General features: G+C 47.2%; 1 protein-coding gene across 1 annotated transcript; it reads left to right on the plus strand.

The window, feature by feature from the left end:
• The first annotated feature begins 2,138 nt into the window (after positions 1-2,138).
• ECRG4 (ECRG4 augurin precursor) lies at positions 2,139-11,840 on the plus strand. Its single transcript, XM_021680278.1, has 4 exons — positions 2,139-2,217; positions 6,017-6,064; positions 8,067-8,224; positions 11,682-11,840. The coding sequence occupies exons 1-4, from the start codon at positions 2,139-2,141 to the stop codon at positions 11,838-11,840; spliced, it is 444 nt and encodes a 147-aa protein (XP_021535953.1).
• Positions 11,841-14,424: the final 2,584 nt, after the last annotated feature.

A 14,424-nucleotide genomic window follows, 5' to 3' on the forward strand; every position in this document is an offset into this window, starting at 1 on the left:
TCTCCACACTTTTCTGGATTATGTTATATTTCAATACAAATTTTACCCAAAGAGGCTGTCTCTTTGATTGGCAGAGATGGAGAAATTGGTCATAATTTGGGATGTGTAATGTCCCACTTATCTGGGAACCATAAAATCTTCTGGAAACCATTCTTGTTTTGCAAATAAACATGCTCATGTGTATCTGCTTGGTTAGAAGGTGTAAACTGAGCTTCCGTGTACTCTTCTGGCAATGTCTTCTCACCACCACCCTCCCTGTCAAAGATGCTGCTATTCCCCGGTGCCCTGGGATGTTGGCTGGAGCAGTCTGGAGGTGGCACATGAATGAGCTCCCTGGGGAAAGGAATCAGAGCCTGATCTCAGGAAATGTTCTTCCCGCCTACGGCAATTATTTTAAAATAATTTTCTATAGGATCTTTGATCTGTCTTACCAATTCTACATCAGTGTTTGTTTTTAAATCAAAGCTCTTTTTTTTTTAATACAGGCTCATAAAATATTAGGATTCAATATTCGCTTTGTCTTCAAATGCTACAACTGTATAAGCTGATTAAAGCAGACCTTTTCTTCCTCTTGGAATCTTTGAATTAAGAGAAAATAAAATCACTGCTCTGCATTTTCATCTGAAAACGGGAAGGGATGGGTGAGGGGAGGAAATGTAGGTCTGCATCCAAAAGACAGAAAAAGGAAACTGTCCAGGGACGTGGCCACTGACTGTCCTCCCTATGGCTACATGAATTCATTTCTGATCAGACCCTAGTTATGAGAGGAGAAGTTAAATGCTATATTAGAAGCAAATCCCGTTGGGGATTTGGAGCGTGGAGGGGATGATGTCCACAAGATAATTAACATCTCTAATATATGTCCTAACAAATCCAAACAGAACACTGGCTTTGTATTTGCTTTGGTTTTCTTCCTGCTAATAAATGTCTTGTCCCTGGGCTAAAGTAAGTCCATCACCTTTGTTACTGTGCTTTTTCTCCTTCTCCCTGATTCCTCTGCTCCTACAGTCGTTAGGTGTGCGACCCTCCCTTTCAGGCTCTCTCTGGCATAGGTCCTTGTGATTCTGTGACACACTTCACACTTTCTCTTCCCTCGGCCACCATCTGCCTCCCGGAGCTCAGAATGAAGGTGCTCCTTTCTCACTGCTTGCTGGGGAAAGCCAACTGCATCACAGGGAGAGCGAATCCTATGGCAGAATGGTAAACACTGACCACGGGATGGTATAAAGAGTGAGAAACCAGCTGAAGAAAAGCAATCTAGCTGAGTTCAGAGCAGATCTTAGGTAGGAAGGGCCCCTAAAGGTAATGTGGCTTCATGGCCATTTTGTAAATGCAGGTGACCAGCTCGAGGTCGGTTGGGACCACTTTGGCTTAGTTTTCCTCCACCACCCCACAGTGCCCAGTTCGTGTGTCTTCCGTGTTGGGGCAGGCCTGGTACGGCGCTGGCACTTCTGCCGTCTCACTGGGCCTCCCTTTAGTGTCTTCTAAGTGTGCACACATTACGGGGCGCACAGAGGGGCCCATTTGTCCTGCGAACACCTACGGACTTCACCAGGTCCCTGGTTTCTGAAAGGCTTTTTCTATCAGAGTAGTTTGGGAGGCGGGGTGCAGTTCTGAATCCAGACTATGGAGTCTTTCAAAATCTTACAAAACACAGCGCAGCGCCCGGAATGAAGGAAATTCCAAAGGCCACTTGAGAAGCCAAGGCAGGAGCAGGGCCCCGCGCCCGGGAGCGAGCGGGATGGGGAGGAAGGGCGGCGTTAGCGCGGAGGGGGAAGGGGGGACAGCGAGCAGTCCGCGAGCCAGGCCGGCCCGAGGGGAAGGCAGGAGAGAAACCTGAGCTGGGCCCGGGTAGTCCTCCCCATCCCTTCCCCTGACCCCGGCGTCGCGCGCGTCCGTGGCCTTGGAGCCGAGGGGCGGCGGTCGGGGTGAGCGGGGTGCTGGGGGCGCGGGGCTCGGTGGCGCTCCGAGCGGCCGCTTGGCCCGCGGCCCTTTGGCTCGGCGCCCGGCCTGCCGGTCCCGCCCTGGCTGGGATGTAGGGAGCGCCGGCCTGCCTGCGCCCCTATCCCCCCTCGCCCAGTCCTCTCGCGCGGCGGCTCGCGGTGCGCGCGTCTCCCTCCTGCCCTCCCGCGGCAGCCATGGCCGCCTCCTCCGCGCGGCCCACCGTCCTGGCCCTGACCGCGCTGGCGCTGCTCCTGCTGCTGTGCCTGGGCCCAGGTAAGTGGGGCGACGGCAGGGCGCGGGGACGGAGATCGGTGATGGAGTGAGGGCAGAGGGACCCAACCCGAGCCCGGGCAAGTACCAAGGGGTGGTAGGGGTCTTCGGTTTTGCACTTGCACAAGTGGGAGTGGCGTGCTTGGGTCCGCAGACAGAGTACTAGGGTCAAGGGCAGGGTCTCAGCCCTGCGTGGCCACCTTGGGGAAGAATGAGGGCCAAGGTCCGAAGGAGGGGCAAGAAGTGTTTCGGACCTAATACAAGGGGCAAGGGGGTAACGGGAGCTATCAGCAGTGGGGGCCCTCCAGGACTGAGGGAAGCCCAAAAGCTTCATTAGGGAGATGCCCTTCCAGGCAATTCCCTAACCAACTGAGTCAGGTTCGGGGTCTGCCAGACTGTGCCCAGGCCTCACATCCCAGATGGGGGAAATGCTCTTAAAGGAGAAATACTTAACCTTCTGTGCTTCGTGGAGCCCTCAGGCAAGCGGTTGAAAATTCCAGCTTTGTTCCCTATAAAATGAGCATATTCATACACATCCCCAAAATGAAGTAGTTTGGAGGGGGTGCAGGCATCTGAACCCTGGGGGTCCACAGACCCCACCTGATGGTTTTGTCCTGACCCTACTACCTTCCACTTGTAGGATCCTTTAGGGTTCACTAGTGGCCTCAGGCCTGCATGAGCACATTTGAGAGGCATATGGTGATCCCAGATCTCCTGCTAAGGGCAGGGAGGCTTGAATCGCCTGCCCAAGACCAGGAGACTGGTACTCTTCCCCCTACAAAGTAGATGGCTAATGACCGTGGAAGACCCCCTTGATTGCTTTGCTTATTCAAAACAGGTATGGAAAAGCAAACTCTTGGTGAAAGGGAGGGAGGAAGCCTGCCCTAGGAGCCCTGAAGCCAAAGCCCCAGGTCGCCAGAACAGCGGGGGACCTGTTCCAGTGGGGAGAATTGCTCTCCTTCTAAGTTACAACCACAGGAGGGGCTAATAAACTACACATTGATCTACCTCTCCTACTTTGTTCCTCCCATTTTCAGAAGCACGTCTGAATAAAAGGAGTGAGCACCTGCTATAAGCCATTCCTTTTCAGATTTGCATTTTATTTCATTCGTACCAAGAACGAGGTGAAAGGTGCCAGTTAAAATATTATCATCACTGAGCTGGAATGTGAAAGTTCTTATGACATAAAATGAAAATCTTTATACATCAAGTCCCACAGCTGGCTCCTTACGACACCCAAAAACATTTAATGGAGAAAATGATCATTGCTCCTTCTTGAGCAGTTTATTAATAGTTAGCCCCTTCAAAGGGGGGCATCTTGCAATTCTGCATCTGCTGGGAGATCTAATGTCAGGTTTAATAAATTCAGGAGTGCCTATTATCAGCCTAGAAGTAGTGACTGATGATATTGGGGTAAAAAACAAATCCATACTATAGGAAAAAAAATTCACAGCTATTCATTTGTTCATTTTTTTCTTCAAACAAATTTAGTGTGGTGTCTGATCACATGTATTAATATTTATTTATACTTCAGTGTGTAGTAATTGGCACAGTGGCAACATCAATAATTCATAATTTAGGATTTTTCTGTGCCTTTCCGTTGTACAGCCGAGATCTGGCAAGGCTTTCATTTCTTAGAACAGTAGTGACATATTTGCTGCTAGAAATTGCAACAAGATTGCAAATGCCTGAATCCAAAGTCTATTTCAACATCAGGCCATATTTCATTCATTTATTGTTAAGTGCTTTTACAGAGGCAAACAGATGGAGGGACGATACTTAATTCTGTGTGTGCCACGCTGTTGTTAGAGATGGACCAGTGTTAAGATATTAATGAATGCTAATATTTGTGCCATGGAAAGTGTCTGTCTGCTTTGGCAAATGTGTTCATAGATTTCTTTATTGACTCTTAAGATTCGATGGGAAGTACAGCTTTAAGTGTAGTCCCACTCCACTCTAATTAAATAATCCTCTCAACAGGAGCCCCATCAGGTGCTTATCTCTGCTTATTTACCCTTCATGGGGAACTTCTTGGGGTGACTCACCCCATCTTTGGAGTGGCTGCCAAGGTGTTGGAAACCTTAGTTTATGCCCTAATCTATGGCCCAGGGGTGTTTCTGGAAACCATTTGCTGACTCATTTTTTTTCAAATTGTATTCCACTGTATCAGTTAACATAGTTTAAAATGTATGTATTATAAATATCCATAATCAAATCATTTGAAGGCTTGGTTAATTTTTATCAAATTTTGTACATTTTTAGTGAAAGTTACTAGTAATGCTTTAATGAGAAGTGCGATGTATTTTTATTTTTAATCCCTGTGCCCAGTTTTGGAGTTGAGAGGGTTGTTGGTAATAAACGTATGATGTACCAAAAAAAAAAAAAATTTCTGATTCCTAGAGATTCTTCCCAACCATGCTTCCTGGCTGATGTACCTACTCTAAAGGCAGTTGGGTAGCGCTCAAATTCAGATGCCTACAGAGAGCAAATAGGTGAAATGGCTCTTTATGGACCAGGGGGCGTGCTGAGTGACTTGGGCCCAGAGGCATTCAAATTCAAAATTTTGTAAACAGTGGGTATGCTCTTCAAACATGTCTGCCGGTAAAGCTCAGCTGTGGGCAGCCAATTTGTGACCTTTGGCCACAAGTGTGGTTTTTTTCCCCCAAGTACATAGTATATTCTTTAAGCAGGGGGCAGTTCTTAATCTTATCTGGGTCCCAAACCCTTTTGAAAGTCTGGCAAAAACTATGGCTCCTATTCCCAGAAAACTGTACCTTTGCAGATGCGAACACAGGCCTTGGGGTCTGTCCATGGATGGGAAGGTTAAGGACCTGCCTGAAAAGGTGGACACCAGCCCCTCCATCTTGGGGCCAGACCAGCTCCTTATACCTGAACATGCTCTGGAGGCCGGGCTTTTCTCCCAGGAGCTATGGATATCCCTTCACGGAACAAGCCTTGTACCTACACGTAGCACCTAAGGTTAGCAGAAGTGTCTGCCGGTCCTCACACGTGCTCACCAGGAAGAGGAGGGTGTCCTACCAGGCCAGGCATGTTATTTTCTATTCAAATGTTTAAGCTGCTTAGAAATACTTTCAGAACTGAATAAAAATCACAGCAACTGGTACCAATATGGCCTAGTTGCAAAAGGAGCCAGACGAGCTACAAAACTGGGCTGGATTTTTAAAGAGCTAAGGTGCATTCCTTGGTTTGTGGCAGCGTAACTTCTCGGCGCCTGCCCACCTCTGTGTTCACATGGCCACCTTCTCTGTACCCTCTCCCTCTCCTCCAAAGATCCCAGCCATCGGATTCAAAGCCCACCTTACATCCACTATGATATCACCTCCTTCACAGTTAACTGAGATTCTTGATTATGTCTGCAAATGCCCTCTTGTCAAACAAGTTCACATTCAGAGGTTCTGGGTGGATATGAATTTGGGGGGAACACTATTCCACTTACTATACCATGAAAAGGGAAAGTTTGCAGGAAGGTACACATGCCGGGTGGCCGGGCCTCATAAGAAGACACAAGGGGCTGAAAGAACAATGTCATTTCTCCTAGGTATTGCTCCAATCCTAATGCCCCTGGTCAGCCACGGTCATTGTCACCAGTCTGAGCCATGAGCAGCCTGAATTGTTTTTCCTGCATGACAGGGAACGTGGCAAACAGCAAAACTGTGAAACCGCCAGGTTACCAGATCGAGATGGGGGCACGCGGGGATTTTTTTCCAACTCTGATTCTTGCGCTTGAGAAATTAAAGGGGGCGGTGCAACTCTGACACGATTTCTATGTCCATTCCATTAGGTGGCATAAGTGGGAATAAACTCAAGCTGCTGCTTCAAAAGCGGGAAGGTAAGGATACCCTGCATGGAGAAGGGCGGCATTCTTAACGGATCACAGGGAAAGGCGATGTTGAGTGTGCTCCCTGGGGTCTTGTGTTTGGAACATCGGAAGCGTTTACTCCTTGAAAGGTTGGCAGATCTGAAGGGCTTACTCTGTGGGTATGTGTGTGGTATTTTATTAGGTAAATATTATTGCCGGTAAATGTTTGAAGATTGTTTTTCTGAAAGCTGTCAGTGTGGACCCCAAAATAAAAGAAACAGTGTTACTGTGTTAATTTAATGCTGTGTATTTTAGAACCATGATACCCTTTGGAGCACATATCTACATTTAGAGCGTATCCTTTAGAGAACATAAAACGTCCGTTAGTGAGGTAGACTCGGACTAGTACTGTTGTGGTACTCTATATCCAGTTAGCCCTTGGGGGCAGGGTGGAACAGAAAAAACTGTTTTGTGACTAACACCTGTTGTGAGAAAATACTCCTATGATGAATGTGGTAGCCAGCAGCAAAATGTTGTAGAAACAGAACAGGCTGGGAGCCACACACATCCTGGGCCCGCCACAATCAGGTAGATCTGTTGGACCAATCATGTTGTCTTGTGAAGGCCATCTTCCCTTGGAACTGTCATCTTTGCCTGTAAAATGAAGAAGTTGTTTATCTCTTGGAAATGAGGAGGGTGGCCACATTTCTGATGTAGACCTTTGATCCCTCCTTATTCTTCCCTCCCCGCCCCCCCCCCATCCAGTTGAAAGGGGATTCTGGCCAGCTCAGTCTGCTCCCTGACCTTGTGAAGCTCCCTAGTGCTATTCACCTGCTTCCCAGTCAGCTCTCCAGAGATCCCCCAGATGCTGGGCACTTGGGGCCCCTCGCAGGGGCAGGGGCGTCCTGAGGGAGCTCCCAGCATCTTTCTCAGCATTTCCAGCCACTCACCAGGCCCTGGCCAATCCCCGATCTCTGTGCCGGGCAGCCTGCTCCTCCAGGACACCCGGGGTGATGGAAGTTCTCAAACGGCCAGCCTGTCAGAGGTGGGAGAGAGCAGACCACCAAGATAATCACGAGTCCTGGTGTACATTCTCAGCTTTTATTCAAGTCAAGCCTAGAAACACATATTGAGCACCTACTATGTACAAAAGAGTAGTAACAGGCCCTGAGAGAGACACAGATGAACAGGAAATGAGGAAACACATCCACCGCTATTTATCCATGTGACCCAAAGAACACACCGAACACCTCACTCCCATCATCCTTTGCGGCCTTCATAACAAGGGACTGCCAGTCCAGTTTTATAGATGAGGGGGCCGAGAGCAGGGGCAGACGCAGGGACACAGCTGCTTCCCCTGAGCACAGCCCGCAGAAGTGGTGGCCTTTAAACAGTTGAGACCACAATGGGAAGACATTGTTAAAGAAGCTGAGTGTTAAAGCAAGGGCCAGTACCTGTCAAGACTCGGTTGAATTGTCGATGATGTGTGAGGCCCGCAGAGGGTGGCCCAAGGTGGCCCGGTCTGCTCCGGCTCTCCAGGGTGTGAGCTTGCTATACTGCCGAGCTGGGCCTGGGCTCATTGTTCCAGCACTTTTTTCCTCGTGGTCTCCTAAACAAGCACAGCACTCTCTGGCTTGCACATGCAAGGAACATACACTTGTGTGGCCTTAGACATCCAGTTGTTTCCTAGATGCTTAAGGGGTATGCCACCAGGCCCTGTCTGAGGCCTGGGGTCTAGGCCTGGTGAGTCGCTGCTGAGGACGGGCTACATCTTGTTTCTCCCCTGTGCCCTAGAAGTCGGGGGCTAACCTGCGCCCCTTGATATGGCTGCACCCAGATGGACAGCTTACTACCGAGGGGCATGGAGACTGATGACAGGCGGCTGTATTTTATCACATGTGATGTAAGAGTAAAAATCAAAGCCATGTTAGGCAGGGTGAGCTTGGGGTACAGGATATATACTAGTGATTCGCCCTGATAAGAAAAGAACTCATGCTTTGTGCTTTGGGGGGTGGGGAATTGATCCTTTTAGCACCTGCTCCGGCTAAGACTAAAGTAGCAGTGGACGAGAGCAAGGCCAAAGAATTCTTGAACAGCCTGAGGCGCCAGAAGCGGCAGCTGTGGGACCGGACTCGGCCGGAGGTCCAGCAATGGTACCAGCAGTTCCTCTACATGGGTTTCGACGAAGCGGTGGGTTGTTCCTCCCGCTGGAGGCCTGGCTCCCCCCACAGTGGTGTGGTGGGGGCAGAGGCTTGGCTCGGGGAAACAGGGCACAGAAAATTAGCCTTCGGAATTCACTCCAAAAAGGCTGAGCCCCATGATAGGCCAAGTGATAGCCCCATGATAGGCCTACCCAGGCGTTGGATAACATCTCCATCGGGATACAGGGACATCAGCTGGAATTTTTCATCAGACCACATGCAAATGGGAATCTCTCCCAACATGACTGGGAAGCGGAATCCCAGAGAAAATGGCCGGGGCTTAAATTCATCCCAGAACCCCATGTAACTTATCTGCACAGTTTTGCCTGGGTGTCTTTAAAATAACTCACAATGGGGGCACGTGGGTGGCTCAGTTGGTTAAGTGTCTGCCTTCAGCTTAGGTCATGATCCCACGGTCCTGGTATCGAGTCCCGCATCGGGCTGTCTGCTCAGCGGGGAACCTGCTTCTCCTCTCCCTCTGCCTGCCGCTCTGCCTACTTATTCTCTCTCTCAAATAAATAAATAAATAAAATCTTAAAAAAAAAAAACTGACAACCTGTCCAAAACACATTTGCGGCTTTACCTCCCCAAAATGTCAGAAACAACAAGATCGAAGCAAAGACCCGTGAGGATAATGGGAAGAGACGAAAAGTGACTTTTTAAAGAGAGATGGGTCTTTGCAGATGTTTTCAGGAAAATCTGGCAATGCATTTTCAGGAAAAGATGGTTCCATTCCATTCATGTGTCCAGGCAGGGAGGTGAGTGGATGTATTCACTAAGTCAAGGAAAAAGAATGTTTACAATCACAGACTGTAGCTGGGGGCAGAGTTAAGGTCTCAGATTCCCATGCATAGACACAAGTGTACAGAGTGACCAGCAGGGCAGCGCTAGCAGGAGTGCTATATTGGAGGCTTGGCGGCAGCCTGGAGAACGCTCAGCCTGCCACCCCAGCCAGAAGGGGGACGGGGACAGATGAAGGGCAGTATCTCCAAGAGGGGGCAGCTGGAGAAGTACTTCTCCAAATGGCCCAAGATTTATACTGTGCGTAGAGGATGTATAAGACATCGCAATAGATGAAAAACAAAAACTCTTTAGAAGCCTCATTTTTAATGGCTGCATAAAATGCAGTTGTGTGGTTGGATTATAATTTCCTTCCCATTCCCAACCATTGGATATATTGGTTATTCTCTAATTATCTTTTTGCTACTTAAGCAAAATTTTTTTTCCTGTGCAAAAAGCTAAACACATACATCCAGACTCTGCCAGGTAGGATTCTAAGCACTTGTATGAATTAACTTACTTACAGTCGCAACAACCCAAACGACAGGTACTGTGATTTGCATCTTTGTGTGTAGTTTGTTCCGTACTTGGTATTGCATTCTTCCCAGGCGAGTTGCGGAGGCAAAAGGTAGAATCACTTGCGGGTCTTTGGGCACTGTCAGATTGCACAATCCCAGAAGTCCCGTGTGAGAGCACCAGTTTTCTGGCATCTTCAGCATCACCTCGAATTCTCACTGAAAATTAAAAAAAACAAAAAAGTACTTGCTTGAACATGAAAATGGTATGTCCTTGTAGTAATTTGCATTTCTTTGATGCAGTCCATGAAAATGGGTATTAAGAGTCTAATGTGGAGAAATGGCTAAAATAATGACTGGTGACAAAACCAAAATAAAGGTGAGGATCCATAAGATTATAACTAAATATTCACAGAAAAGAGACGCCTGGGTGGCTTAGTCAGTTAAGGGTCTGCCTTCAGCTCAGGTCATGATCCCAGAGTCCTGGGATCTAGTCCCGTATTGGGCTCCCTGCTCAGTGAGGAGCCTGCTTCTCTGTCAAATAAATAAATAAAAATTAAAAAAATAAATAAATATTCCCAGAAGAGACTAGAAGGAAATACATCAAAATGTCAGTTGTGGTTGTCTCTGGCAGTGGAGTTATGATCCCCCTTTTCCTCTGTCCCACTCCCACGTATCGATTTGTAAAGTATGAGTCTGTGTTATTTCTGTACTCACAAAACATTTCTTTAATTTCTTGAAAACCTTGATGTTTCAAGGTCTGAGGTTTGCCAAAACTTCAAACACGATTATAAAATGCAAAAAACCAAGGAGAAAAATGATTTCACGATGGGAAAAGCTGCGGTGTTGTGGGGAAAGCAAACATTCTCGCTTTCATGGCAGAGGCGGAGGGCAGGCTGAGCAGATGCCAGAGCCCCTGGGGCTCAGCAAACAGAGGAGGGGCCGAGTGGTGCTCACCAGCATGGTACAGGCTGACCCACTGCTCACCCGAAGTGGGTGGCCACAGAGAACACCATCATGGGCGAGGCTGGGCCTTCCAGCCTCAGGGAGTGCTCAAATACCCACATTCACTGGCAGTCTTATTAAATAGATTCCTGCGACCCAACCACCGGAAAATTCCATCCAGGCAGCATGGAGGGGTGCCCGAGAACTTGCACTTTTAGCATCCTTAGAGATTTGGATGCGGGGGTGCACTGGCCACACTTTGAGAAAAATTGGACCCAAACTTTTAGATACCCTGCAACCCCCCTGGGTCATCCCTCTCTTGTCCCCGCCTTCTTGGCCTCACACCAAACCTCTCCCCAAGTTGTCAGCATCAACACATGTGAGCGCCCATCTACATTCATCTTGCACTTTCACTACTGACAAAGAATTAGTCTTTCCTTTAAGAGACGCATCGATAGCAAAGACCAGTTACCCCAGCTGTAGACTTGAAAGTCCTTCTATTCTTCTCACTCCTTCAGTTCTTCCCCTCCCTTTTATTCCTGCTAACGGCAACTGTCTCTTTTCATGTGTCTCTCAGCAACTGTAGGCTTCGTGAAGGCAGGGAATCTGTCCTACTTGCTTGGGGTGGCCCCTTCAGTGCCCGGCACAGGGCTGACAGGCTGGGCCCATGGAATCAGCATTTGTGGAATGAGTAAGTGCAGCCGTGCAAGTTCTAGTCAAACCACGGGTATAAAAGGGTCACCATTGCAAGTCCCTGTGGCTCTACCAGGGTGGTGGTTGATTTCATTTATCAAGCATCTACTCTGTGCACTAGGGCCAGGCACAGGACAGGACAAGGAGAGAAGGCAGTCTGTAAGATGTGTGCAGTGCCTGGGGGTCAGGCCAAGCTATCGCTATCTTTGGGAGATGCCCATTTTATTTCCCAAAAAAGAGAAAAATGTTTGAGTGTCGGGTATATTGAGAACTCATAGGGCAGAAGTTTTCAAGGGCTTCATGTGTACTCCTTTGGGGACAATGGCTTTTATCAGTACTCTTTAGCTGGCTGTGTTGACCTCTGAGCACAGAATACCATCATGACAGGCGATTCTTGGGAAGAGTTGTTAATCACTGAAGAAAAGCCATCACAGAGAAAAGCCAGGGATAAGATGTGGTCGAGGGGGAGTGTGTGTCCTTAAATCCATTCTCTATTTTTCTCTTTTTCTCCAGAAATTTGAAGATGACATCACTTACTGGCTAAACCGAGGTCGGAATGGGCACGACTACTATGATTACTATCAGCGTCACTATGACGAGGACACAGCGATTGGTCCCCAGAGTCCCCACAGCTTCAGGCACGGAGCCAGCGTCAACTACGATGACTACTGATCATCACTCCGCGCTCCGTGCACCAGCACCGGAAGTGACCCCTTCACTGCCTCGCACCATGTGGCTTCTGCTGGGCTTGACTTCCGCAGATCTTTTCTACCCCCTTTCTGTGACCAAAGCAAAGATCAATGCCTTTTGATATTTCATGCAAGAACCTAACAATGCATTCCATTAAAAAATAGAAATAAAAGCATTTTGTTAAAAAACAAAAGTCTCAGGATTTCATTTGGATGGAAAGTAAGCTGGCCACAGTTTTCATTCCCTGGATTTTCTCAAAGTTGAAGCCTCCTCTGAGAGGCAGCTCTCTGTCACTGGTACCCTGCCTGGAATCCTAGCCGCCCCCCGGGCAGACCATGGGACTGAGCAGGGGTCTGCAGTTTGTTAAAATTCTGCCCACTCGAAATGCAGGAGAGGAAACCAGCAAGAGAATCTGGTCAAAAATTATTTAAGGTTACAGACACGGTTTGGAGGATTCTAATCACTGCACAGGTGTTTGAGACCTTCTGGGCCCCAGGCCCTGAGTGAGAACTGGGCCATTTTAATATGATCATGCAGGGAATGAAGGGTAATAGGAAAAGAGCTAAAGTTTGTGTGAATTCAAGGCCTCACTTGTCTTTAAAAAAGTAAAGCTTCGCCAATGAATTCAAGAAATATTTAAGAATATACTTCACGGGGGCACCTGGGTGGCTCAGTTGTTAAGTGTCTGCCTTGGGCTCAGGTCATGATCCCAGGACCCTGGGATTGAGCCCCGCATGGGGCTCCCTGCTCAGCAGGAAGCCTGCTTCTCCCTCTCCCACTCCCCCTGCTTGTGTTCCCTCTCTCGCTGTGTCTCTGTCAAATAAATAAAATATTTAAAAAAAAAAGAATATACTTCATGTAGTATTTAAACAACCTGAGGGGATGAAAGAGAAAAGTGGTGTGGGGGTTGGGAGAGGGAGGGAGGGAGGGATGGGAGGGAGGGGAGGGGCGGTGGGCTCCTGAGGCGTTTTTTGCTGGAGGGAGTCTGGTCACAGCCTGTGTGATGCCCACAGAGCTGCGGGGGAGGGCAGGGAGCACTCAAAATGGCTCTTACACTTTTGTGGGTCACAGACCCCTCTGACAGTCTAATGGAAGCTTTTTGTTCTTTCTCCAAAAAAATGATAGTTTTGTATATAGTCCCTGAAACACATCTCCATTCACAAATCATGAGTAATTAAAAAAAAAAAAAAAGCCAGCTTAGTCGCAAGTACTGACTCCGGGAGACTGGTGTTTATGGACACTCATCACATCTGCATAGGAAGGTAATTTTGTTTCTTCCTTTGACATCCTTACAATTTTAAAAAATTTTCGTAAAATATTCATAGCATAAAATTTACCATTTTTACCATTTTCAGGTGTATAGTTCAGTGGCATTGAGTACGTTCACATTATTGTGCAACCATCACCACCACCCATCTCCAGAGCTTTGTCATCTTCCCTAACTGAAACTCTGTCCCCATGAAACATGACACCCTCCTCCCCCTCCCCCAGCTCCTGGTAGCCCCCCTTCTCCTTTCAGTCTCTATGAATAGGACTACTCCCTGGTACCTCATTTAAGTGAAATAATACAGTGTTTTTCTGTGTCTGGCTTATTTCACTTAGCATGATGTCCTCAAGATTCATCCATGTTGTAGCCTGTTTCGGAATCTCCCTCCTATTTAAGGATGAATAATATTCCAATGTACGTTTATACCCCATTTTATTTATCCATTCATCTGTCAATGGACACTTGGGTCACTCCCCCCGTTGGTCTATTGTGCATAATGCTATGGACATCGCTGTGCACATAGCTCTTCATGCCCCTGCTTCCAATTCTTTTGGGTATATGCCCAGAAGTGGAATTATTGGATCATATGGTAATTGTTTAATTTTTTGATGAACTGCCATACATGTTTTTCACAGTGGCTGTCCAATTTTACATTCTCACCCTTTAAATGTGTTTCTTTTTCTTGTCTACTATGAGGCTGGCTCAAATCCCAACACAATTAAAAATGAGGGAGGGAGGGGTGACAGAGAGGACATCATAGCTTCATTCCCAATCTTGCCATGTTTCTCCATATAGTACGTTTGCTGGATGATTTTTGTAGATGTCTTTTATCAAATTAAGGAAATTTATCAAATTAAGGAAATGGATTTTTCTATTCATCGTGCTGGCTTAAAAAATATGCTAAGATAATTTTTAAATGTTATGTCCGGATGTCAAATTCTATTTTCCTAATCTGTTGAGATGATACAATTCTTCCTTGTTAATCTGTTAATTAATGTGAGTTCTATTAATAAAATTCTAATATCAATGAATTGAATCCCTGGAGTGAAACTTAACTTGATCATGATTTCTTTTTATTTATTGTTGGATCTGGTTGGATATGTGTTCTCAATTCTCGTATACATGTTCATGAGAAGGTTGGTTTTAATGTTTTTTCTGGTTGTTTTTGTCGGTTTAGATATCAGAGTTATTCTGGCCTCTTAAAATGAGCTGTTTTCTTTTCTATTCTGTGTAGGAATGGAATGATCTGTTTCCTGAATGTTTGGTAGCAGTCAGATAAGGCCATCTGAATGTGGTGTT

This window comes from Neomonachus schauinslandi, chromosome 10 (assembly GCF_002201575.2).
Source record: "Neomonachus schauinslandi chromosome 10, ASM220157v2, whole genome shotgun sequence".
NCBI lineage: Eukaryota > Metazoa > Chordata > Mammalia > Carnivora > Phocidae > Neomonachus > Neomonachus schauinslandi.